This window comes from Galeopterus variegatus, unplaced genomic scaffold, assembly GCF_000696425.1.
Source record: "Galeopterus variegatus unplaced genomic scaffold, G_variegatus-3.0.2 Scaffold2815, whole genome shotgun sequence".
Classification (NCBI taxonomy): domain Eukaryota; kingdom Metazoa; phylum Chordata; class Mammalia; order Dermoptera; family Cynocephalidae; genus Galeopterus; species Galeopterus variegatus.
Genome location: NW_007728926.1, coordinates 3,153 through 30,642, shown reverse-complemented (window position 1 = coordinate 30,642; position 27,490 = coordinate 3,153). Strand labels below are relative to the sequence as shown.

Here is a 27,490-nt window from a genome sequence, read left to right as displayed (position 1 = left end):
TTGCATCGTGGCATCCAGCTGCCTGACTTTTACTTCTGGTCCCTCCATTTGCTCACTGGGTGATCTTGGGCAAGATTGTAACCTCTCAAAGCTCCAGATGTATCATCTGTAGGGTGGGTGTGATAATATGCCCTGCTCCCCATGGTTGTTAAGTGAAAAAGATGATCCTGATAAAGTTCATGGCACAGAAAAAGTGCCAGGTAAATCTTAGCTCTCAAACATTAAGGGATAACCTGATCTGAAGTCACCGAGGGAAGACTAAAGTGTGATTAGTATGTTTTTCTTCTGTGTTTATTTTGTGATATTTTAATTCTTTAAATAATCATCATGCAATTTAACTCTCTATTTGACAGACATACGCTATTTATTTACCCAAACTGTGCCAAATAACTTACTGCAGTGTTTTCCAAACTGTGCTTTGAAAAATTGGGGGTTTGCAGAGAGGCTTGAGGCAACTATTACATGTGAGATACACTGATGAGGGTGGTGGTCAGTATGCCAGGATTCAAACAGTTCCACTTTTTATTGGTGATAAATATTGAAGGCTATATTTGAACCATAACCATGTGAGTTCTGATTCTATGTTAAAAATCGACTTATAACTAAATCATAATTTAAAGGATACTTGGGATTTCATCTTTTCCCCTTTCTGGCAGTGTTAAGCAACAAAAGTTTATTAAATATCTCTGTTCATCATCCTTCATTTGAGAAGTCTGTAATAACAAACCAAAGCCTTGTTACTCAAAATGGAAATGAATTAAGTGAACCTGGCTTCCAAGATCCTGTGGCTGACATATCCCTACCCCAAAGTCATCCAGAGCCAAGCAGTCCTGAAGCAGAGCATAGTAGTTAAGCCCATGGTCTCTGGAATCGGACTGCCTAGTGTGATCCTGCCTTGTCCACTTTCAGGCTGTGTTTTTGGGCAAGTTGCTTTCCATCTATGTTCCTTGACTTTCCTATTCATAAAATGGGGACAATAACACCAATCTTAAAATTATTGTGAGGATGTAAAAGGCAGTGCACATAAAACTCTTAGAAGAGGGGCAGGTAGAAAATAAGCACTCAGTAAATATTAGCTCTCACGGTCATTAAGAATTGAGTTTGTTTTAGAACCATTTTCATGATGCTGGAATTATTTCCAAGTCTAATTATAATAGTCAGTGCATTTATCATTTTAAATTTTCTTCTACAACTGTAGGAAGGATGGTAACTAAATTAGCTTCATATTTTATTTCTCACTTGGTAATCTTTCTCTTTCCCTTTATGTGACATTATTTTCTTATATCTTAAACTAGGAACATAAAAATCAAATTCTCTTGAAAAGAATCATAGAGAAAAATATTAAGCCTGCAAGCTGGCCCTGAATGTCTATAGTTTCATAGATGGGGAAAGATGACCACATAATCTAGCCAAGAAATATGACTTTGATATGGTATCTATTTGACCTTCTGATGCACATAATTTTACTTTGTACCTTTAATGTTTGTATTTATCATTTTTTCCAAGTACAATTTTTGAAATCTGCAGGAAAAAAATAACCTGAAAATAATAAACCATCACAAAGTCTCTTAGTCCTTCTCTGTCATATTTCAGATCTTCAGGGACTCCATATGTTGCCTCAAACAGTTGACTGGTCATCTTTTCCTCCCCAACAATATCTCTTGACTCTTGGATTCAAAAACAAAGAAGATGGGAAGTTTTTGGAAAAAGTATCAAGTAGGAAGCTGCCAACACTTACAGGTAAATCATCTGGACCTACTATTATCTCTCTTTATAAGGCAGGAAGTGTGCATTATTCGCCAAGTATTATTCATCATGGGATCTATCATATAGTAAGGCCTGGGCCCCCCAAAAGTTTGAGGATTGTAATTAACTCCTTCTAATCTTTGTGGGTTAGTTAACACTGCTGGAATTCTGGTTCCAGAAAAGCTTTTTCTCAAGAACACACACGATCCTGGAGTGCCCACCCCCCTCACTCAAACCATCCTCCCAACCTCCATTATCACGAATGCCTAATCATAGGGCACTTAAAGAATACAAGCTTTATCATCATCAGTTAGCAAACGTAGGATGAAATTTTGCAACAAACTATATATGAAATTAAAAATATAGCAATATAGTCAATGACAACTTTACATCACTTGGATTATCTGTTCTATAAGTATTCCACTCTTTCTGCTATGTAATTTGCCAAGAGTTTTGGAATATGTTGTTGTTCCACTGTTTTCATATGTAATTAGCTAAGAGTTTAGATCTCCTAAAGAGTATTACAATTAAATGGTGTTCAGCAACTTTAGCGGAAAATCAAGAAAATATTCACATGGAGTTGAACTCTCAAATTTATGGGCTGAATTCATGGCCAGGTTGAATTTATTCTGTCAGCTCTAACTGCATAATTAAGAATCTGTGTTTTGTCTGGTGCTGTGTCCTCTGAGGCTTATCTGAACTTCGAGCTACATTCAAAGTCAGTGGGATCTGAACACTTGAATAATACCTGGGAGGAACAAGACAAGAATCAGACACATTTATGACAACATTTTTCCACAACTCAGGAAAAACATATTCTGCAGAGATAGGTGAATTGTTATAAACTGTCTCTCGGATCTCTCAATCAAGAAACACAACAAAATGAATAAATGATAGTCTCTAAAGGGCAGTGTCTCCTCTGCCTGTCTCCTCATAGATCTTTCACTGCTATACATATGGTCTTGGGATGAGACTAGTTTTGATATTAAAGATTTCATATCTGTTAATATTGAGATATCTGTTTATAGCTTGCTAAAGAATGCATTTTGAAATGGAAGTTTGGAAGAAATAGTTATAGAAGTTTATTGTTATGATTTTTAGAATATAAAACTCCCTTTGGTCTGCTGAGCAGAGAAGACACAGTGAGACACATGGAGACAATGGGGAAGCGAATCTTACCAATATTGGATTTTATTGGAAGCACCCAATTGAATGTAGGTATTTGAATCTTATATTTGTCCAATGTACAAATATTAGAAAATTCTAGAAGTTTATGGTGCAAATATTGCAAGTGCTGGGGAATTTTAGAAACACTCACAGTAAATCTTGTTTGCAAAACCAAGCAAATTTTTGCTAATGATTTTATTCCTTTTATATTCTAAAATATATTATAATGCTACAATTTGCAATTTCAAGCATTTATTAGGCTGGCATATGTTTAAAGAGCCTTTTCTTTGTGTCTCCCATCTAATTCAGGCTTGCAGTGGATTTCTCATTTCAAATGGAGAACAAAATTTTAGCAAGCACAATGTTTTTCCTATTTCATTTTTTGAGCTATTGCATATAACAATTTCATTACCTATGCAAGAATTCAGAACTTTTTGAGCTAGTACCTCCACACCACACTGATGAATTGGATGCCGCTCTAGACATTTACAATTGATCTTTGTACAGCCTTTAGGTAAATTGCCTAATCCCTTTCTATGATCCAGTGAAAATGTCTTTTTTACTTTTCAGTCTTAAAAACCCCAAAATAAGACCTGAATTATGCTGTGCTATTTTACAAAATTTAAGCCATTGTACTGAAAGTGTATAAAGAGAACTTCTCATTAACAGGCTATATAGGCTGCAGGTTTCTACTCTTTTAATATTTTTCAAAAAGCCTGTAAATTGGAAATTTTAAAGAATTTCTTCTTGTGGCTTTTGTATTACATCACTGATTCGATGATTCTTACCTTACAACTGCTTACCTTAACATCTGCTCAGCAGTTTATATGCTCAATAATATTACTTAGCATTTTAGAAAAGCTATAAAACACCTAATCTGTTCGCATGACTTGTAATTCTATGCATTACAAAAACAAAAGCACATTTTTACTGACTTTCCTAACACACAGCTCCACCTTTACTGCAACCATGTTTCACTCTATTATCTCCGTTAATTTCTGTTAATTAGACATCCATCTCTGTCTTAATCAGCTCAGGCTGCCATAACCAAATGCCATAGAAAGGGGTGGCTTAACCAACAGAAATGTATTTCCTCACATTTCTGGAGGCTGAAAGGTCAGGGTGCCAGCATGGCCAGGTGCTGATGATGGCACTCTTTTTAGCTTGCAGACAGCTGCCTTCTCACCATGTCCTTACATGGTGGAGAGAGTGAGCAAGCTCTCTGGTGTCTCTTCTTAAAAGGACACTAATCTCACCACGAGGGCCCCAGCCTCATAACCTCATCTAACCCTGATTACCTCCCAAAGGCCCTATCTCCCAATGCCATCACCCTGGGAGTTGAGGCATCAATATACGAATTTTAGGGAACACAAATACTCAATCCATAGCAATCTCATTGGCTCTACTACAAATTTTAGGCCCTGTTCTGTCATTCACCCTCTAGCACAACCTCCTCCAGTCAAACACACATACACACACACACACACACACACACACACACAAACACGCACATCCACACCAACATTCACATTCTAATTAGAGACCTACATGCATCATTACTGTCATCATCAGGCTCTTTGTAGCAGTGGAAGCTTTGCTAACAGGAACTGTCACCACGTAGCATCACTTCACCTTTGTGCATGGCTAGCCTACCAGAGCCCATGTGCTGGGTGTTGTGGAGGTGATCCATTGGTGCCATTGGTCGTTTGGGATGATGCCTGCCTGACCTTGTTACCTGTCAGGAAACTGCCCACATCTCCTGCTGCCAGCTCAGCTCTCACTGTTAAGAACGCAGGTTAGGCCTATCTAGGCATTATACTCTTCTTCAGTGTTCTGAACACATCATCTTCTCACCTCTCAAAGGGCATTCTAGCCACGTGGAAATTTGTAAATGCATGTATCTTTATGTGCCTGTAAAGGAGATTAAAAAATAATAATAATTAAGGGCCAGCCCGTGGCTCACTTGGGAGAGGGTGGTGCTGACACCACCAAGTCAAGGGTTAAGATCCCCTTACTGGTCACCTTTTTAAAAAATAATAACAATAAATAATAGTAATAATAATTAATAGATTTATCTTATTGATAAATCGGTGTTCTTTAGACTGAGTCTCAGTACTACTTTGCTAACTGTAAGTAATTTCATCTACTTTCCTATTTTCGCTTCTATAAGAAATAACAGTTTCTGGAAAATTGTCTCAAAAAGATTTAATAGTGACTGAGCCTGAAGGTTCCTAGGGACCCCAAGCATATTAAATATAAAGTGAGCAAAAAGTTTTTTCTAAAGCTAACAAATCACTCTTCCTTCCAAATCCCTGAAATATTTCATAGTCAAGAAATTTTCTTAACTCAAACATATTAGAAAAGTCCTGGTTATTAACTAGGTGCTGACTGCAGGAAGAAAGTTCCGCTTTGGAGCTAGGGTTTAAGAGAAGCACAACTTAAAAAGCATCTTCCCTCATGTTATTTCATGTGACTATTACAACTTGGTGACATTATGTCACCTGCCCTCTACCACTGAGGAAACTGTGGCTCAGAGTGGTGATACATTCATGTTCACACAGCTAGGGGTTTGAGAGCTAAGACTCGAAATCAGAATTTCAAAATATTGTTCCAGTATTCTTTCACTAAGACATATTGCATCTCTTTTAAATAAATTCATGATCCTTATTGGAGGCAAAGCATACATAAAACAACGAAGCAATTATTTCATATCTGGATTCAGTTTTAAAAACTGAACATTTAAGTGTACAAATAAATTAGACTCAGAAAACTAATTGTGAAAATCTTCCTAGGGAACATAAACGTTCGCCTCTTGCCATGAGGTGCTAGACACAGTAGGTGAAGAAGACAAAGGACTTTCCTGGTCTGAGGGAGGGTTCTATGTCTCAGACCATGATTCCCTTTATCTCTCTGCTGTTCATTTCCTTATCTTTATAGACTGCTCTGGCACACAACACATGGCCAAACAAGGATGATTCTGGCATTTTAAGAGTTATAATCTACAACATTCTACCCACCTTACTGCTGGCTTCTAATCCTACTGAACATCAACCCCATGCAACCAGCAACCCTGCTCTAGTGTATCTTTCCTACTCTGGATTTTTGTCTTAATTATTTCGCATGCTACTGGATGACACTATGTGTTTCCATTCATTAACTTTATTGGCTGCTGTCAGTTTCAAACCTTATGTGCTGTGCTTCCTGGGTTAAATGTTAAAGAGTTAAAATAATAAAATCTCCTGCCAAGCATGAAGACTCCTTCACAGTCTGACTTGCCAAAAAATGACCTAACTAACCATGTTTTTAATGCCTCGTTAATTTTACTTTTAATTTCTTCCAAGTGAAGCATAAAAAATGTTTACATATGCATATTTGAAATGAACAATAATGTGTGTTTCCTACCTCTTTTTTTTTTGCAATTAATGTTTCTATATGGTATGCCAAGTGAAAATACATCCCAAATATTTAGACTCTGCTTTACAGTGGTATTATATAGTGCCACTTACTTGTCAAACATCTACTCATAACTGTATTAAACCCAGGCAATTCCCTGGCTGAAGCCTTCATTTGAACTTGCTATTTATCTAACCTTCATTGTATCCCTGTGAGATTTTGGCTTTGATCCTGGTCACTTTAATAAACTCTCTTCAGCAGCTAAGGAGCCCTTTGATGACTCCTAAAGTCTCACTGGGAGGGCTATCTACCTTTAGATTCAGTCTCTGCCAGCATTAGATGTTTAAACTAATTCCTTCATTTTTCATTATTTCCTTTATTTTCTTAAAGCAGCGGCATTAAAACATTCCTGCTGGTGGTACTTATTAATTTTTTATTTCTTTTCACTTTGTATTTCAAAAACCCCTGTCTCATACAGGTAAAAATATTAATCCACAGTCTCCTTATAACCAAAACTGCACTTGGCTTGGGGTGAGGGAAGGATGGGTTAACAGTCAACTACATCCTTTCCCTAGTGTCTTATTCATATAAAGCACTTCCTGGTTTGTTATGCGTCCAACAATCAAGCTGACAAAGCACTGCTGCCTTCCACTGTTTTTATTTTCCTGATGTTTTGAAAATTACACTGACGGATTATGTTCCTGAGCAGGCTGCACTTGTTTCTGCTCTTTGGAGTTGAGTCACTACACCACTTTCCTACAACTAGCCCCATTGTTTATTTTAAATAAGGACAAAGAAAGCGATTTTTCTTCAGAAAGAAAACTGTTTTACCTCCAAATTGCTTTCCTCTATTTAACAGAATGCCATTGTTTAGCTGCATGTTTAAACTGAATGGGTAGGCTAGCTATTTCATCAGTTCGAGGAAGGAATCCCAAATCCACCATTTGTAATCACCGCTCCTATAAGTTTATAGATTTTCAGATAAATGATTAATCAGAAAGAACAAATTAGTGCAAATAGAAAGACTTTAATTGAACAGCATAGATAGGGGTTAGAGAGAAATAAAGCAAATACAATGCAATGGTGCCTAACCTTCATTAATTTCCAAGATTCTAGAAAAATGCCAGCTTCTAGAGGTTACTGTCAATCAAAATATGAGCATGACATTTCAGAAAGAACTGCTCTCTAATTTCAAGTTGAGGTTGAGATGCTCTTTGGTAATGTTAATTTCTAACATTTTTTCTCCTTAGATGAGTTTCTCTTTCAAGAAAGAGAAATGATATGTCCACATTTACTCTGATTTCTGGAAGAAATTCTGTTTCATAAGTATGCACAAACTAAAATAGTTCTTATTCAGATACTAAGCTTTAAAATAGTGATTTCTTCTCAAACTTCTGTTTGAGATATTTTAATATTTGGGGAGAAACCTGGCTATGATTCACATTTCTTGATCCACATATCAAGAGATTGTGATTTACTGAGAGAGGCTCAGGACCCAGTTTAACTGCCTAGTTAACAAACAAGCCTAGTGTTCCTGGTGCAGGAGGTCCAGGTGGAGCCTGCCATAAAGGGGCACTGGCCACTGGCCTTCCTCTTCCAAGCACCAGGCTGTGGAATGCAATCACCAGACTAAGTCCTCCTGCGACCTCCTGTTTCTCATCACTCTTCAAACATAGCAGAAACCCAAGATGTTTATTTTAGCCTTTATATGCTCTCTTATGTCATACTTTTTCCTAAAGATACACATGAGAATTTTATGACAATCTTTGTCTCTCCTGTCAAGCATTACAATTTGTATTAAACTTTTTAGAGAAGGTAATGTCTCCTCTTTTATATATCTCCTCTTGCAGTAGCAAACACATGGGTGGGCTGCCTTATTCAAAGTGTACCCCATCTTAAGAAAGCCCCAAATATGCATAGTTTCATGGTGGTTGGTGGTCCTTACAAATGTGCACAGTAGCCTGTTTCAAGATGAATCACGTCAATTATTGGGATAGTCATAGGAGCCAGAGTGAAGCCAGAGTGAAGTACTACAAGAAGAGCCAGTGTACAAGGCCATCCAACGTGAACTAAAGATAAAGGCAGAGCTGGAAGTCCAATGTAAGCCATTGGGATAAACAGCATTTAACTTACATAACATTTTTCAGGATTCAACATGCATAAAATTATTTTATATATATAAAAAGATAGTAGACACCTCTTAGCTCTTCTGATGCTTTGGTGATGTAGATGCAGTTGCCCCCTGTAGCAGACATAGCCCTGTGGGATCTCCACTGGGAGAGTGGAGCACAGGTTCAATTTCAGTCCCTTCTTTTCCCCTCAGCCTAGCTGGCTAATGTAGGACAACCAGCAAACCCATCTCGACAGTCGGCAGAAGGGCTCCCTTTTATGTACCTACTTGAAAAAAGGGTATAGGCAATTCTCTAAAATTACAGAAGGAAAGAAACATTTATTTGTATTAGATAACCACTGCTTCAAAAGATGTAAATATATTATAACAATGCCTGACTTCAGTCTCCAAGGAGAGGTCTATTTCTGTGGGTCTAAAGCATTTCCCTTTGCTGTGAGACTAGGGAAGTTTCCGTGCATGCTCAGGTGTGATGGAGAAGCTGCAATACGCCAACCTCCTCAGCCAGCTGCAGAGAGTGAAGGAGCAGACCCAGGTGATCAGTCAAGCAATGGCGGAACTAGCAACCATTCCCTATCTACAGGACATCAGTCAACAGGAGGCAGAATTGGTAAGCATTTGTTTTGATTTGTTTAAGCCTTTCACAGGCCCTGAGCCAACAGAAAAGTGATGTGTTCTAAAAAAATAAAATAAAATTGTGCTAGTTAAGTGTAGTCTAAGGGCAAACTCTCTGTAGGGAAAATGAAATGGATAAATGGTCAGGCTCCCTTGGGGGTTCGGAATCTTGCTGAGCATTTGATGTAAATGTTCACCATGCACATGCACCCAGGTGTTCCTGGGTTGTCTGACTCACACCCAGGTGTCATGGTTTATTGGACTTAATATAAAGGACAAGAGGCTCTGATTCACAGTGGCACCTCCTGCCCACCGGATGCCCCAGGGAGGGGACTGTGAGGGGGCTGCTACTGCTGCTGCCGCCAGGGCCCCCAGGGTGTTCCTGGGAGGCTGCTGCTGCTGCTGCTGCTGCTGCTGAGGAGGCTGAGGACTGGGCTCAGGAATGAACCTGTCAACTCTGCCAATAGCTCCCAGGATCTTTTCCAATTACCTAGCTCAGGACCTGTATGTGAAAGGTCTGTGACCCAGCCTGGCACATGAGGGGTCTGTGACCCAGTCTGTACAATGGGTTTGAAGGGTCTGTGAGCCCTAGCCTGACATTCCGCAATCCTCATAAAGCATTCTAATGAAGAAACTAGAAAATGTAGGAAGGTGCATGTCTGGTTTTTCTTTGCTAACATTGGCTAGCTTCTATTTTTTATAGCAAGAACTTTGTGATGTATAGGAAAATAGAAGAGGGCAGTTTATTCATATTGTGTGTCAGGCTTCTTGTTTTAAGTAAAGTGAGATTTTAATAAATCATTTCTTAAACTCCAAGATGTATGTAGGGAAAGTGAAGGAAAAATGGTCAAGGCCCCTCAGATGTCCAGAGTCTTGCCGAACATTTGATGTAAATATGCACATGCGCCTGGGTTTTCCTTGGTTATTGTCTAACGTAATTGTGCATGTGCACCCTAGTGTCCTGGGTTGTCAGACTTAAGTATAAAGGACAAACAGCTCTGATCCACAGTGGCCCCTGACCCTGGGATGGCCCCGGGGGGCCCCAGGGAGGCTGCTACTGCTGCTGAAGACTGTTGCTGCCAATGCCCCCAGGATGCTACGGGAGGCCAGCACAGCTGCTGCTGAAGGCTTCTGAGAAAGCTGAGAGCTGAGCTCATGTCATCTGCCAACAACTCCTGGGATCTTTCCCAATTACCTAGCTCATGGACCTGTATGGGAGGGGTCTGGGGACCCAGCCTGGCATATGAGGGGTTTGTGACCCAGTCTGTACAATGGGTTTGGAGGGTCTGTGAGCCCTAACCCAACCAGACGATATGTTAATTAATATATAATTCTCTTCTATGAATAAGTGAGAGAACAAAAGAGTAATTGCTATATAGAAAAACAAGTCTACAAAGTGGTCTTTAGAGTTTTCTTAGTCACTTCTAGTGTTACCATACTCAAATATATATTGGCGGTGCCAACACACACATAAACACACTCACACTCTACTACATTTAGAGGGAGAATGTAGGTAGTCAAAATAGCAGTTTTTTAAAACTGAATTGACCAGTTAATTCAGTAAGCCAGACACATTAGCCTTACACAGACCCAGGGAAAAACTTAAGGGAATATCTCACAGAAACAATCTTCAAACAGATGTGTATATTAATAACCATAATTAATATTAGAAATGATAGCACCTCATTTGAAAAACAATTACTAAATAGAGTGCTGCCCATTCAAGGAAAGGTAAAATTTAGTCTATATGGAGATAGTACTGTGTTGTAGGAAAGAGCTCTTTACTTTGAAGCTTTAATTGAGAGTAGCTAAAACTAATTATAAACCTGAATTGAATTCACATAGCAAGGAGGAGAACAGCCCAAACTGATTACCTGTAATTTTCAGATAACTAAAGGAACCCTCCCGCTTTGAGCTTTTAAAGATGTAATCAAGAAATGAGCTGCCAACATTTATAATGTTCATTTGAACCTGTTAAATGTATTAAATAAATACTTATATTCAAAGTAAGCATATGAAATGGTCTGACTAGCCAAACAATAAAACTATGCATACTAAAGATGAAAACTATGAAATAAGTCTATTAATCAAGGAATTACTAAGTCAAAACTGGCAATAATACTTTCTAAACCTTTATGGCTGTGTGCAGAAGAACGCCTTCTAAAAGGCTGTTTATCCTGCCATTCATAAGGCATTCAGGAGTGTGGTAAGTATGGAGCTTTCAAAGTGCATATTATAGCCAATTTTAGATGATTAATGCTCCTCTGAGATAAGAGGAAGCAAAGAAAATGTTAATTTAAAAAGCCGGCAAAATGTTGATCCTGTCTTCCTGAAAAGCACATTCAAGATTTAAATGAAAAATACAGGGGAGTTCTCTTCACTTAAGACTTCTTAACCACACTTCTATACCTTTTTTTCTTAGAAATACTTATTTTTCAAAATGTACACAAAGAGCACCAAACTAGCATTATTGACATCCCTCTTTAACATGCAATTTTTCCCCATCTGAAACCTTGCAAAATGGGATTTCAAAGGATATTTTCATAATTTATATATCCACCAGAAAAAAATTTTAAATATATATGGATGTACAGGTACAAGCCAAATGTTTAAAAATTATGTATCTTGCAGGATTTTATCACCTTAAGTAGCAGATTTTACTTTTCAATTTCCAAGTATGGGTTAACCTTTAAAATAAATCCTAGTAATACCTTGTATGCTTCTATAAAAACAGTGCTGCTCCATAGAAGATTTTTGAGTGAGTCAATTCTCTGCCCTCCTACTTAAGCTCTGCAATACCTAAAGCACAGAAAAATTATGTAAGAGTTCATGGTGTTTGATACCACAGTGAACTGAACTGGTATTTGTTCTTTTTTCAGAGAACTTTTTTCTCTTGCCTTTGAATATCACATGGTCTGATGCAGCTTCATTACTTTGCAGCCACATACGCATCATGCATATAGGATTCTTTTAAATTGAAATATGGCTGGTGCTTATTTTGGGCAAAGGGTAGGTAGTATTGGGGAAATAGAATAGTTTGGTCAGGGCCCTCACCTCAGGTCCAGTTGGGTGTGGTTCAGCATTCTTTGTAAGCAAATTGTGGGGGGGGAGTTAGTGTTCATGCACACCAATGTATCTTTTTAGTTTTGTTGCTATTCTTGTGTTTTTGAGAGAGAGAGAGGAAGGGAGGGAGAGAGAGATAGGAGATTTAGTGAAGCAGGAAGGCAGGCATCACCTTCGGCTTCCAAGGACCTTTTGGCCAGTTACCTAGCTCATAGACCTGTGTGAAGGAGTCTGGTGACCCAGCCTGGCATGCGAAGGGTTTGTGACTCAGTCTGTGAATGGGCTTGAGGGGTCTGGGAGCTCCAGACCCAGCCCTAGCTTGGCAATTGACCCAGTTGGTACAGGATTATCAGCAGGTAAAAGATCCTGACAACTAGCATGGTCACCTAGCTTTACAGGTGGAATGTTTAAAACTTGCCTTTGAATGGAACCTAAAAAACTAATTAAAAACTTGGTTATTTCAAAATTTTAATAAAGAAAAGAATAGTAAAAGAACTTAAATGAGCTAGATTCTTTAAGAGGCAATAAAACAGCACAATTTTAGTATTGTCCTCTGGTGAGCTTTTGCATGCAGCCTAGAATTATGATGCATTAGCCTCAGGAGAAAATACTAAAATGCGTTCATGTACTACATGGCGTTTCCTGAGAGAATTAACTACCGCCTGCATTCTTTACAATCCAAATCTGTTTTTAACAAAACATCAACACTTACTACGTTAAAACCTATATGTTTTCTACAAATTTTTGAGAAGAATCTCTTCATTGTTTCAGTATTTTATACCTGCAATAATACCCGGTAATGACTGAAGCAGAAATGAGGTGGCAGTGTTCACTATACGAAAGAGGAGTAATAAAATCATCAGTGTACAAATGATTTTTTAATTAGGTTTTAATCTGTGTATTCAGAGAAGTTATTTCCATGTGAATTCCACACTGATAATTTTTATCTCGGTGCCACAGCTGCAGTTGCTAATGGCAGATGCCATGGACACCCTTGAAGGAAGAAGAAACGACAGAGAGTGTGTGTGGAATACAATCCAAAAGGTAAAACTTTGAGCCGAAGGAAAAAGACATGTTCCTCTCAAAGAAAATGCCCATCTTGGGTCAGATCTGCTTAGAAGATAAAAAATGAAAGTTCTTAGGGTTGTTTTTTATTGTTTTCTTTTAAAATAAATGCAGCTCTCTCCCTGGAAGTGTGACCACAATCGACTATGCATTTATTTCATCTGTTGCCTCACGATCGCTTCTTTTCCAGCAGACTGTGGTCACATGCTTTCATGATTCTTCTTTATTATCATGCTCATTTTCATATTTTATGTTCATTATCTGCTTCTTTGTTATTGTTACTATAATTTTTAAATCCTTTCATCAGTGCTTTAGTCCACTCCTCAACTATTTCTCTCATTTTGGTCACTTTAGGAATAGTGGGTACATTTCAGGGAACTACAAGGAAAGTAGCACATTGATGGTTTTGGTGGAGGAGTAACATACTGGTTGTTAGAAAGAGAAGAACATCTCTTTTATTGGCTACCGGAGTGTCAATGCAGCAAGCACCAACATACACCTGGCCCCAGGTGCTCAAGAGACTTGTGTGACATTATAGGACTCTCTGAAAATGTAAGAGTCGGTATTGTTGGGTCTCCAGTCCAGCTAAAGGTAGGAAATTCTGATCCATCTACTCCCATTCAGACTCCTCCAATCACTGTAAGACCCAAGAGAGATTGGTGTCAGAAGCAAACCAAAAGTGTTACTTCTTTAGTTCAAGAGGTAACAGCCAGCCCTGAGGGATTCTGGTGCATCAGAGAAAGCTTGTGTCTTCTGTAATCAACTCAGAGGCCCTATGATATAAAGAGAGAGAAAGAGAGAGAGAGAGAGAGAGAGAACATGCAAGCAAAAAACAAATGAACTCAGCAAATATTTGTTGAATGTCTACTGTGCCAGAAAGAACACTAGGGATATATCATGTTGGGCAAGACAGACATGGCCCCTGCTTATATGGGCCTTACCATCTAGATAGCTACTTAAAGTTTATTGAATATTACAAAAGAAAGGGATATTCAGAGAATAACCTGTTCTGAGGTCAGAAAAGCCATCTCTGAGAAAGTGATATTTATACAACATTTAAAGGATGTGTAGTAGTTATCCAGGTGAAAGGGAGGATTTCCAAACAGAGAAAACAGTTTGCATGAAGAATGCAAAGAAAGCATGGCATACTCAAAAACTAACAAAAGAGTAAAGAACATATTTCAAAATGAAGTGCAGAGGCTTAAGAAGTCAAATTACAATGGACTTATAAATTAAGTTAAGGATTTGGAATGTTTCAGAGTATATTTTAACTAGAAAATGTTCTGGGGACACCTTTAGGCTGTGGCGAGGAGAACAGATTGAGGGGTTACATAGATATGAGGAGGTCGGTCATAAAGCCGTGATTGTCATCCAGGTGAGTCATGATGGTGGCTTGGTCAGATGGTGAGCACAGAGAAGGAGAGAGACACAGATATAAAAAATATTCAATGGCCAGCCACCAAAAGAAAAGAAATATTCAGGAAGCCACAGCTATAGGTCTTATCGACTGATGGGATGTGGGAGCTGAGAGAATAGAAAAAGTTAAGAATGATTCCCAGATGTTTGCTTGAGCAGTTGGGCAGCGGATAGGGAGAGGTTTGCCGACGCCATTTACTGAGGAAAGAAACATTGTCACAGGAGCAGATTTTGGTTAATATTATTAACTCCTTTAGATTTTGGTTGGGAGACAGAAACCACACCATACACTTGAATGGAAATTAAATATAAACAGTGGTTAACTAACTATGGAGGTGTTAACTAGGTGACTTCGAAAACTAAGGAGGATGTAATTAAAGAAAGCAGCTACCACCCCTTAACTGCTGGGGATCAAAGAGGCTGGAATGTCCAAAACTTAGAAACTTGGAGCAGGGCCCTGCTAAGCCAAAACTCAGACCCCCACTAGTAGATGCTGCTCAGCTGGTACTGGTGCCTCTGGGCTTGGAGAAGGGGTGCTGAAGGGCCAGGACCCAGGCCTCTGAGGAGGGGACACTAACGCACAGGTGCTGTGGGGTGGGAGATTGGGGGGTAATGGCAGTAATTCTGCAATTCTTGGAAAAACTAGACTACCACAGAAAAGAATGTATGTCTCTAGATTGAAGAGGGTTCACTGAAGAGATGCTCCCATGAACCCCCAAGCAGACAGAAATAAACAGAAAGCGGAGAGGAAGGAACAGGTTCCTTCTTTCTCCTCTAGCGCCCCCTATTGACAGAGACCGACAATTGGCAAAGCAGAAGTGGGGTTTGCAGAGCCCCAGCCACAGCATCACAGAGATGACTATAGAAGGATGGGTTTGGAGTTGAGAGACTATAGGTTAGTAACTAGCACAAAAGTGCACTGAACTTGGGGTGCTGTCAAGAAATACAGGAGCCTGGAGTTCTGAATAAAAGACTGAATGGACATAGAGATTTCTTACTCATTGGAAAATCAGTGTTATCTGAAATCATTTGAGTGGATGACATGACTGAGAAAGAATGTGTAGTGTAAAGAGAGAAGGGAGGCTTGAGGAGCAGATTTCAAACTTAGGAGGAGAAGCCTACAAAGGAGACTAAGAGAGACTGGTAAGAGGGGTTGGGGCAAGAGGTTAACCTAACCCAATGCTGATGATAATCAAACAATATGATCAAATGTCTCTGTTGGCTATAGAAATAATTGTTTAGAACAGGGGTCAGCAAACTACCGTGCGAAGGTTAAATTTAGCGTACCACATATTTTTGTCAAGAAAGTTTATTGCACACAGCCATGCCATTTATTTATATATTGTCTATGTCAACTTGACCAAGTTGAGGAATTGACACAAAGACTGGGATAGCCCACAAAGCCTAAAATATTTACTACCTGGCTCTATAGAGAAGAAGTTTATTGTACTCTGCTTTAGAGCATTATCCCTTCCAGAAATATTTGCATTTGTACTGAAAAGATTTGTATTTACAAATCCAAATGATAATGGAATAACAGTCCAATTATTAAACTCTAGAGACCACCAAAAAAGGTGGAAGAGAGATTGACATCTGTCTACGTCTTGTCGACAACTACCAATTCCACCTCCCTCTAAGCTAGTGTTTTTGATACTCATGTTCATAACAGACTTAGCCTATGGCTTCTTACTTTGCCCCTATTGCAGTTTAAAATGTAGTGGTTTAAGATAGCAATTCAGTATTACCTCACAGTTCTAAGGATTGATCATGTTCCACCAGGTGGCTCTTGCTCAGTGTCCCTTATGTTCAGTCAAATGGCTTCTGTGTATGGGGCTGGAGTCTTCTGAAGGTTAAAATGGACTGGACTCCAAGATGGCTCACTCACATGGCTGACAGTTGACACTAGTCAACTGCAGGTGTTGACTGGAGTGCCTAAATGTGGCCTGTCCATGTGAATTAGGCTTCAAACAGCATGGCAGCTGGGTTCCAAGAGGAATTATTTCAAGAGAAAGGAAGTAGAAACTATCAGTCTTCTCAGTGGGTAGGCTTAGAACTGGCACAGCAACTTCCACCATGTGCTATTGATCAAAGTAGTCAAAGGCCAACCTAGATTCAAAGGGTTGGAGGAATAGGTTCCACCTCTCAGTGAAGGACTGGTATGAGCATTCAGTGAGAGAATGAAATGATGGCAATCATCTCAGAGGCAAGATACAGTAGCAGGACTGGGGCTCTGTGTCCCAGGCTGGAAAACACACCTTCAAGCAAGTGAAATCAGGAACACAGTAAAGTCAAGGCCTGCAAGACTGCAGTACAGCAGAGCCACTCCACCCAGCCACTGGGTGTCTACAAAGACTTACTGGTGAGCAGCCAATCTTTCCAAATTAAAAGCCCTGGTAATGATCGTAGCTTTCTAAACGGAAGCTCCTGAGAGGTCTTTAGGAAGATGTGAATGGAAAGGAACAGGGTGCCAAATTTTCCCCAAGGGCTTTTAATTTGGTTAATGTGACTCTACAAAGAATGATCGTATCACTTGCAGACAATTCCGGTAGCAAGTAAGTAATTTCCTTTTACTGCTACAGAGTTAATTTGCATGTGCACAAAAAATAATTTAAAAAAAAACTAATTGTACAAGCTACTCTGTGTTCTGAGCCCACTGGAAGTTGATATCAGCAGCACCACCTCTGAGATCTGTTATCTGTAATAGAAACAGCTGTTGCACCTAATGAAAACACTTGAAATTTTCATCTGAAGCAGCAGAATTACAGCAGAACCTCCTACTCCCACATAGTTAAAGGGTCTGTCGGAATCCCCATTATCTAACACAATTTTCAGGGCTCCATTTTGTTACAAGCCTGTAAAAAGCCTATCAGGATAAAATCTGATTCATGAGAGCCGACCTCCTGTCTACTTTTTTTCTTTGAAGTTTCTCTAAAACTCCAGAAAAGGAGAGAGTGAAACAATTGTGTTTTTTCCTGATTCACCAGAACACTAAAATATACTCTATAGAGTTTTAGGAAAGCGGCTGTTGTTTTGGTTTGGCTTCGCAGAGTATTTCCTTTCTAGTAATTAACTCGAGAAAGATGTATGTATGTTGGTTTAGCTATGTGGATAAAAAAATTAACAGGTTATGTTTAAAAAATGCATTTTATTTTGTTGGAAAGTCTCATGTCACACCGTATTGAATTAAGGATATCACACTTTGCTTAGTTTTATTCTATAATAAAAAGAAATGCAGAAACTCACTCTTTTGAATCATCCACAGGTCCTGTTGACACACTGCTAGTACACGCACGCACCAAACATTTACTGGATACCTCCTGTGTGTCAGACACTATTGTAGACCTTGGAGATACAGCCATGAAAAAGCAGTATGCTCATAATGTTTGCATTCTACTAAAACAGGCAATAAACTATGAACCTAAGAAAATATAGAATAAGTGATAAAGTAATAAATTCCATGGTGGGGAGGAAGCATAATAGGAGAATGGAAAGTGCCCCATGAGGTAGCAAATCATGCAAATATCTGGTAAAAAGCATGCCAAGTAAAGCAAACAGCAAATGCAAAGCCCTGAGATCAGAGCATGCCCGGCATGTACAAGGAACAGCAAGAAAGGGCAGGGTGACTGGAGTAGAACAAGAGTGACAATAGATGAAGTGAGAGAAGTCGTCATGCTTTGCAAAAACAAAAACAGTTTAAGCTGCTAAATTGGGAATAGATAGAAGGGGGCAAGGTAGAAGCAGAGAGACTAGTTAGGTTATTGCAGTGATTCAGGCAAGCAATAATGGTGGCTTAAACCTTGGACCCAGGTGGTGGCAGTGGAGGTAAGAAGTGGACAGATCCTGTCTTCTATTCAGAAGGAGGGCAAAGACTCATTGAGAGGGAGGTTATATCGTAAAAGAATAAAACAAAGAAACAAACAAAAACACTTAACTAGTAATTCAAAGACCTGGGTCAGTCACAAATTTAGGTCAGAAGCCACTTCTCTTGGCCTGTTTTCTCATGTGTAAAATAAGGATATTGGACTACAAGATTCTAAGTTCCCTCTCGGCTCTCAATGAATGGGTCTTTTAAAAGCCGGACCATCAAAATGAAAGGAGGCGCTGTTCATAAGTGCCAACACTCTCCTATTCACTTTACATACACCAACTCACTAATCCTCATACAAGCTAAAAAGTGTGATTTATTAAACAGAGAAGTTCAGCAGTTTGCCTAAAGTCACACAGACAGTATGTGGTAGAGCCAGTACTGATCTGACCTTGGAGGCTAAACTCTTTCTTGATAGAAGCCTAAGCTTTGTGCTGCCTGAAAAAGCATTGTTGTGTGTACAGTTGAGCATTTGGTGTAAAGCCAAGTGGGGAATTAAGATGACCTCCCACCAAAGTGGTGTTTGGCCATAACCTAGCCTAGTTTGTCCCCAGTTATCAAAATAAAGTTCTTCCGATCTGAGCCAAAGGAGTCACTAAGGAATTTTTGGCTTAGTCTACCTTTGTAACCCACTTATATAGGAACATCTTTCTCTGTTCCTTAGTTTTCCACTTATAACCAGAAAGAATTCAGAGCTTAAATATGCAAATCCTTAACTCAATTCAGCTTCCACCCATGGGACCTTAGGCAAGTCACAACCTTCTGAGAAAAAGTGTTCATACCCACACCACCTTCAGATTCTATGATTTTGTTACTTACCATTGAATCCTAAGGTCCATTGAAGCTTTATAAACTAGGCCTGAAGATAAACAGAAAAAGGAGTCTTGAAAAAAATATACCAACTGTTAAGTCGTAGTACTCCTATTTCTTCTTACCAGAGAATCAAAGTTCAGTAACACTGTCTGCAACACAGAAGAAAAAGTTATTTCCTCTTCATTTACAAAGCCTGAGTCTTGCACTCTGAAGATCAGAATTTAACCTGGTATAACATATTGTCTTGTTCTGATGCAGCTTTGCATCATTGATTTGAGACTAAATGAGGAAAATAAAACATCATCATTTTAAGTAGTGGGAGAAATGCTCTAGCGTACAAACATGAACCTGTGAGTTTTCATGAGGAGAAATGCTACTTTAAAATTTCATCTGTTATAACATAGTACATCATAACCTTCAATGAATTCAACTAAGGATGAGTAGGTGGATATCTTTCAGCCATCCATATGAATTTATTCAAAAGTATTTTCCTTTTTATGTTCCTTTTTACCTCCAAATCATAACTTATAAATCATACTCAGTGTCATCATAGAGAAATGACATTCATTGATATACTAATTTGGTCTTTTAAGATGAAAATGTGGTAGAATTGTATGTCACTTAGCAACTCCATTCAAGACTGTTGATGTAGGCAAAGCAAACAGAGGAGAATACAAATTGGGGGACTGGGGCAGAGGCAGCTGGTTGAGGAAAGAGAGGGAAGACCAAACTGGGACATTTTATTTACTTCCACATCAGCATTCAAACCTGACTCCTTCCAGAAACTCTTCTGAGAGAGGCTGCACACACCACACTACCATGCATTGGCCTGGCATTTGGGCAGACTACTATGCAGTAAGTTAGTACTTCTGAGGGCACTGCTGTCTTTTCAAAGATTCAGCAGCCATACCACTCATTTGCAGAGCAGTTTTTCCAGCAATCAGGCTTTTCCTGGGTGTCTTGTTCTTTAAGGAGTCTCCACAGGTTTATTGCAATTTGATTGTGAATCTTCTAGTTTCTGGTTATGGGCTTCCTCATTAGCATATCCCCAAATTCCTTTACAGTGTGTGCTCCAAGCACTGCTAAGCTGTTCTGTCTACAGCATAATGCAGATCATATAGGGAAACCTAAGTGTTCTCGTTGCTGACCATGCTGAGGAGAAGAGGAAAGGCTCTGAGAACAAGCAGGCAGGGAGGCAAGGCTAGAGAGGCTGAAAGATGCCAGTTTCCTGGGATAAATCATGGTGGTTTCTGGGATAAATGAATCTATGCTGATAGACATCCAGGCCAGCAGCTGTAGCGGGGGAGCCTCAACCAAAGTCCTAGCAGAACTTCATGATGTTGCTAGAGGCTGAGAGCCCTGGAGCAATCGGACCTTGGAGGGTGGGAGGAGTACCTCATCTTCAGATGTTACACACAGCAAAGCCAAGGTTAGCATGAGGGGTGGAGAAAGCCAAAAGCCTTGGTTCTGGCCATCCCCGCTCCCACCCCTGCAACAGTGCAATGCTCCAAATCTAGATGGCGAATTTTAATCATTAAAACCAACAGCTTCCTCCTCTGACTTAAATGGGAAAGCATGAGGTTAATTTGTTAAACATTTTCTGCAGCTGCATTTGCTGATCACCCACTTTCCACCTGTGCTTGGTCTTGCCACCAAAACTGGGAACATCTCTATAATTTGTTGGCTGAAAATACTATCTTCAAACTTTAACGATCTGGCAAGAAATTTCTCCAGCAGAAGTATTTCTGTGCCGGAGTCAAATCGTAGCATGGCCTTCATCTAGAGAACAGGTATCCAGGACACTGGCAATTTTTAAACAGGAGTTTATCAAGAGACAGACAAAGCTAATCTGCCATCATGCACATGTACCTAATAAAATAGTGTTACCCAACAAATTATTAAACTATGTTAGAAGCTTCCTTTTGAATAACTACCATAATTGTAACAAGCAACAGAAAATTTATTTCAGGTAAATAATTAAGTTAATAATGATGACAGATATTATCAGTGATTAGTATTGGACTCCCAGTATATGCCAAGCACTTCAACATGTTATCACATTTAATGATTGCAACAGCCCTATGAAAGAGACATTATCTTTCCTTTGAAAGATGAGGAAAAAGAGCTTTGTAGAATTAACAAGAAAATATGCCCAAGTTTGTAGTGACAGGGGTAGGTTTTGAATCAGGTTTGGGTCAGAGGCTCTGTCCCTAATCATTATCTAGAACACTGTTAAACCAAATGCAGCTGCTAAAAGTCAATGGCACAATGAACATTGCCTGACCCAGGCTCAGATTCTGTAAGACAGCCAATCAGACAAGCTTCAAGACTGATTTTTGGCAGTGAGTGGGATAGAAGCATCAGAGGCTGTTGCAGGCATCGTGCATTCTTCTCCAGATCACAGCCTACTGCCCATCTGGAGCCTTGCCTACACTGCTTTGCAGCAGCTGCCTGGCCAAATCTGAATCCTGGAACCCACTACTCTTCCCTGAATCGTGCTGCTCTTACTGTCCTCCCTCACCATCCCTCCCTTTGTAGACATATTGTGCTTAAGTTTACTTTGATAGCGTACCATTCTCCCTCTTCCTACAACTTCAGAACTTCAAGAAAACAGTTTAGAAGTCTAGTTCTGCTTATAGTGCACTTACTGTTGCTCTAAGGGTCACTCTCTGGTGAGTTATCTGAACTAGCATTCTGAAATGCACCAGGCTTTCAATGAAAACACAATTTTATAAGCACATATTGCCATAACCCCTCCCAGCTTTGCCATCACAGCACAGAGGGCCTTGAGGCTGGGACTGAATGGGCACATTTTTTACCTTCTATCTGGGGCTTTCTCCCTTCCCGGCCCACTTTTGAGCTGATACAGGGAAGTAACTAAAACAGAAATTGGAAGTGCTCATCTTACTCCAAACCTATTAGTGTTTTTATCCTTGCAACAGCTTTTCAAAATGCATATTTTTAAAGTTCAATGTAATATTCTGGGGAGGGGAAGGGGAGCATATATTTTAATTGTATTTTGAACTGAAGAGTAAGTTTGCAGTTCATTCTACAAGTTGCTTCCTTTAAATTACCAAAAGTGTCATCTTTGCTTGGCAGCCCAGCATTTTATTGCCTGTATTTTATACATTAAGTTTTGCAATCCTTTATAATTCTGGAAAATAACAGACTAACAGCTCATACCACTTGGTAGCTAAATGAACCATAGGACATCTTCCATTCTGTATTGAAAGTGGGATTAATATCGAGTTCAGAGCAATTGGCTTGTAGCTCATTCAGCCATTTATAGTGTACTCATTACACCTTTCATCTTTTGGAGAAGGGCAAAAATAAAAGTGCCTTTGCATGCAGCTCTAAAGGAAGGTATGAGTCATTTATCATTTTAATTATGACTTTCTTAAAATGGTACACATGGAGACAGGGATAAAACTGTAATCTAAAACACACACAAATTCCATAAGCACAAAAACAGTCATATCTCTTAGCATCATCAAACCTGTGTAAAACTTATGTGTACTTTACTAAAATAACTTTCTGCTGGAGAAAAGACTCTTAAGAGGAACATGAGATGGCTGGTGAAAAGACAGCTGTGAACATATGCTGGAGAGATCCTAGTCTAGTGATAGGATAAAGTTAGGCCCATCTCATATTGAACTAAAAGGAATTCAAGAGGCTTTTAACTTACCAAGACATCTTACAGAGAGAAGGCCCCTTCTGCTTTATAGTGGATGGCTTACTTTATCATATCGATGAAAATATTTAGAAGCAATAGAGCAAACTGATTGAAGAAATGAAAGCACATCTTTTTTAGGTAAAGAGTCAACAATCATTTTCTTAAAAAACCCATGATAGAGTATTTCCACTTCTGAGAATATGGAGTAGACATGCTTTTCCCTATTCATCAACTAAAACCCTGGACATTATATGTAAAATAAGGAAGCATGAAAAATACAGACCAGTAGGGACATGGGAACCCAAGGAATGTCACAGTGATGAGTTCACTGGAATTTTTTTCTTCATACATCACACACTTGGAGCTGAAGATGCTGGTAACCAGAAACACCAACAAGTGCAGACAAAAAAAAAAAAAAAGCCCCAACAAAAGCCCTGTCTCTCTCTAACCAGTGAGCAAGGTAAGGGATAGCCTATCATGAAAGAAAACTCATAGAAAAATAATCTCTCTGTTTTAGCCAAACACCATGGAAAAAATGGTGGTCCCGCCCCTGCCCATGTCAGCAAAGGCCAAGTGGAGGATTAGACTTCTATCTTCACCAGGCTGTAGCAAGGAGTCTTAATTTTCTCACACTAACAGGGTGGTATCAAAGAAGACCAAGTAAGGAGACTGCACTTTCATCCCCAGGTAAATCTCTCCTCCCCTTCCTTTGATGGTATAGTGTCAGAGGAGGTCTAGTAGAGAGTCAGGATTTTCACCACCCAGCAACAATAGTGGGTCTCCTTCCACAACATGGTGTCAGTGATGACAACATGGGAAGCAGTAATGAGTTACGTCCCCCACCCCAAGCTAGTGAGGTATCAGTAAAAACCTAGTTAGGAGCTTGAACACCCACTCCAACCCAAAAGTAATGAATAGCCCTCCCTCAAGTGTCATGGAGGCTGAGTGGGGAACCTGAATTTCTATCCCCATCTGGAAGTAACAGGACAATGCTCCTCCCTCCCCCTGCCATAACAGTGTCAAGAAAAAATCCATCTAAACCATGAACTTTAAATAAGATTCAGAGTCTCATAAGAACATACCCAGAATGTCCAGATTTCAATCGAAGATCACTCATCACACCAAGAACAAGGAAGACCTCAAACTGAATGAAGAAAGACAACCAATAAGTACACTTCAGTCAAACATAAAATGAAGGTGACAGTAGACTCTCAGTCAAACATAAAATGAAGGTGACAGTAGACTCTAATAAGTTATATAGATATATATAAAATGTAACACCTAGAAAAACTACTAAAAAAGCTACACGAAAATATACACCAAAAAGCCTCTAGATAAATCAAAATGGAGTTCTAAAAAATGTTTAAGTACCTTCAGGAAAGTAAGAGGAAAAACAGAATAAAAAAACAAAGAAAATGAAATATAAAATGGCAGACTGAGCTCTAACATACTAATAATTACATTACATGTAATGTAACATTAAATACACTGATCAAAAGACAAAGACTAGAAATATGGATTTTAAAATGTAACCAACTGTATGCTGTCTACCAACTCACTTCAAATATAGTGACATAGGTAGGTTAAAAGTCAAAGGATACAAAAAATATATCATGTAAACATAATAAAATAGAACAGTAGTGGCTATATTAATACCACACAAAGTAAACTTCAGAGCAAAGAAAATTACCAGAGATAGAGAGTAACATTCTATAATGATAAAAGGGTCAATCACCAAAAAGATACAGCAATCCTAAATGTGTATGCACAACAAGGCTGCAAGACATAGGAAGGAAAAGCTGATAAGACTAAAAGGAAAAATAGACATGTCCACAATTATAATTGGAGATTTCAACTTCCCTCTTCCAGTTAGTTGATAGAAGAAAAAAACAAAATCAACAAGGATATAGAAGAACTCAACAACACCATCAACAAACAGGATCTAACCAACATTTATAAAACAGCTAAACCATGAACTTTAAATAAGATTCAGAGTCTCATAAGAATATACCCAGAATGTCCAGATTTCAATCGAAGATCACTCATCACACCAAGAACAAGGAAGACCTCAAACTGAATGAAGAAAGACAACCAATAAGTACACTTCAGTCAAACATAAAATGAAGGTGACAGTAGACTCTAATAAGTTATATAGATATATATAAAATGTAACACCTAGAAAAACTACTAAAAAAGCTACACGAAAATATACACCAAAAAGCCTCTAGATAAATCAAAATGGAGTTCTAAAAAATGTTTAAGTACCTTCAGGAAAGTAAGAGGAAAAACAGAATAAAAAACCAAAGAAAATGAAATATAAAATGGCAGACTGAGCTCTAACATACCAATAATTACATTACATGTAATGTAACATTAAATACACTGATCAAAAGACAAAGACTAGAAATATGGATTTTAAAATGTAACCAACTGTATGCTGTCTACCAACTCACTTCAAATATAGTGACATAGGTAGGTTAAAAGTCAAAGGATACAAAAAATATATCATGTAAACATAATAAAATAGAACAGTAGTGGCTATATTAATACCACACAAAGTAAACTTCAGAGCAAAGAAAATTACCAGAGATAGAGAGTAACATTCTATAATGATAAAAGGGTCAATCACCAAAAAGATACAGCAATCCTAAATGTGTATGCACAACAAGGCTGCAAGACATAGGAAGGAAAAGCTGATAAGACTAAAAGGAAAAATAGACATGTCCACAATTATAATTGGAGATTTCAACTTCCCTCTTCCAGTTAGTTGATAGAAGAAAAAAACAAAATCAACAAGGATATAGAAGAACTCAACAACACCATCAACAAACAGGATCTAACCAACATTTATAAAACAGTCCACCCACCAACAGCAAAATACATATTTTTTTCAAGTGTCCATGAAACACATATCAAAATAAACCATATCCTGGATCATAAACAAATCTTAACAAATTTTTCAAAACTAAAATCATAAAGAATGTGTGTTCTCTAACTGCAATGGAATCAAACTAGTAGTCAATAACAGAAAAATAACACAAAAATCTCCAAATACTTAGATAGTACATGAATCAAAAAAGATATCTCAAGGAAAATTTTTAAAAATACATGTAACTGAATGAAAATAAAAATACAACATATCAAAATTTGTGGGACACAGCTAAGACAGCACTGAGAGAGAAATTTATAGCACCAAATGCATATGTTATAAAAGGAAAAAATTTCCAATGAATGATTGAAGTCTCACCTCTAATGCCTAGAAATGAAGACCAAAATAAACACAAAACAAGCAGAAAGAAGAAAATAATAAAGATAAGACTAGAAATCAATGAAATTGAAAACAGAAAAATAGAGAAAATCAATGCTACAAAGAGCAGGTTCTTTGAACAGATCACTAGAATTTAAAAACATCTAGCAAAATTAAGAAAAAAAGGGAGAACACAGAAATCATCAGTATCAGAAATGAAAGGGATATTACTAAAGATGCTGCAGACATTAAAACGATAATAAGGGAATAGATTAGTCCATTTCTGTTGCTTGTAACAAAATACCTTAAACTGGGTAATTTATAAAAAAAAAATTTATTACTTACAGTTTCAGAGTCTGGGAAGTCCAATGTCTGGGAAACATATCTGATAACATCTGACGAAGGCCTTGTTGGTGGTGACAGTGATGCACAGGTCTCACATGGCAGAATGGTGGAACAGGGAGAAAGGTAACCCCCTCACCGGCCCTCTTTTTAAAGCCCTAAGAACCATGCCCTTGACCACCATTAAACCATTAATTTATTAATCCATTTACTAGGGCATAGTCCTCACAATCTAATCACCTCTTCAAGGCCCCTACTTTCATTTATAATAATAGGATTTTCCACCCTCTTAACACTGTCACAGTAAGGGCAAAATTTCTAATAACTGTAACTTTAGGGGACACAGTTTAAACTTCATTGAGTTTGGGGAGGCATTCAATCCACTGCAGGGAATATGCTGAACAATTCCACATATATAAATTTGACAACTTAGATGAAATGTATCAATTATTTGAAAAATACAAACTACCACAACTCATCCAAAATTAAATAATTTGAATAGCCCTATAACTATTCATATTTATAATCTCCAAAAAAGGAAATCTCCAAGCCTAGCTGGTTTCACTGGGTAATTCTACCACACATTTAAGTAAGAATTAAGTTGAGTTCTACACAATTTCTTTCAGAGAGTACAAGAGGAGGAAACACTTCCCAATTCATGTTATTAATCTAATATTATCCTGGTGGCAAATTAGACAAAAACAATGCCAAAAAAAACAACTACAAACCAGTATCTCTCATGAATATAGATGCAAAAATCCTTAAATTATTAGCAAATAAAATCCAGCAATATGTAAAAAGAATTATATATCATAGTCAAGTGGGGTTTATTTTATAGATGCAAAGATGCATAGGTATTTGAAAATCAGTGTAAGAAGGCTACATTTACACAGACAGCAGAAGAAAAATCGCATAATTTTGCCAATTGGGCTGAAAAAGTATTTGAAAAATTTAACG

General features: G+C 38.4%; 1 protein-coding gene across 1 annotated transcript in view; it reads left to right on the top strand.

Moving 5' to 3' along the window:
* The window catches only part of SPATA16 (spermatogenesis associated 16), a gene marked incomplete at its 3' end in the record, with an annotated part of 224,303 nt that extends 211,147 nt beyond the window's left edge, over positions 1-13,156 (top strand). Inside the window, exons 6-9 of the mRNA XM_008583058.1 lie at positions 1,594-1,740; positions 2,848-2,960; positions 8,880-9,044; positions 13,073-13,156. Coding sequence (XP_008581280.1) covers positions 1,594-1,740; positions 2,848-2,960; positions 8,880-9,044; positions 13,073-13,156 — 509 coding nt within the window. The remainder of the gene's footprint in view (positions 1-1,593; positions 1,741-2,847; positions 2,961-8,879; positions 9,045-13,072) is intronic.
* Positions 13,157-27,490: the final 14,334 nt, after the last annotated feature.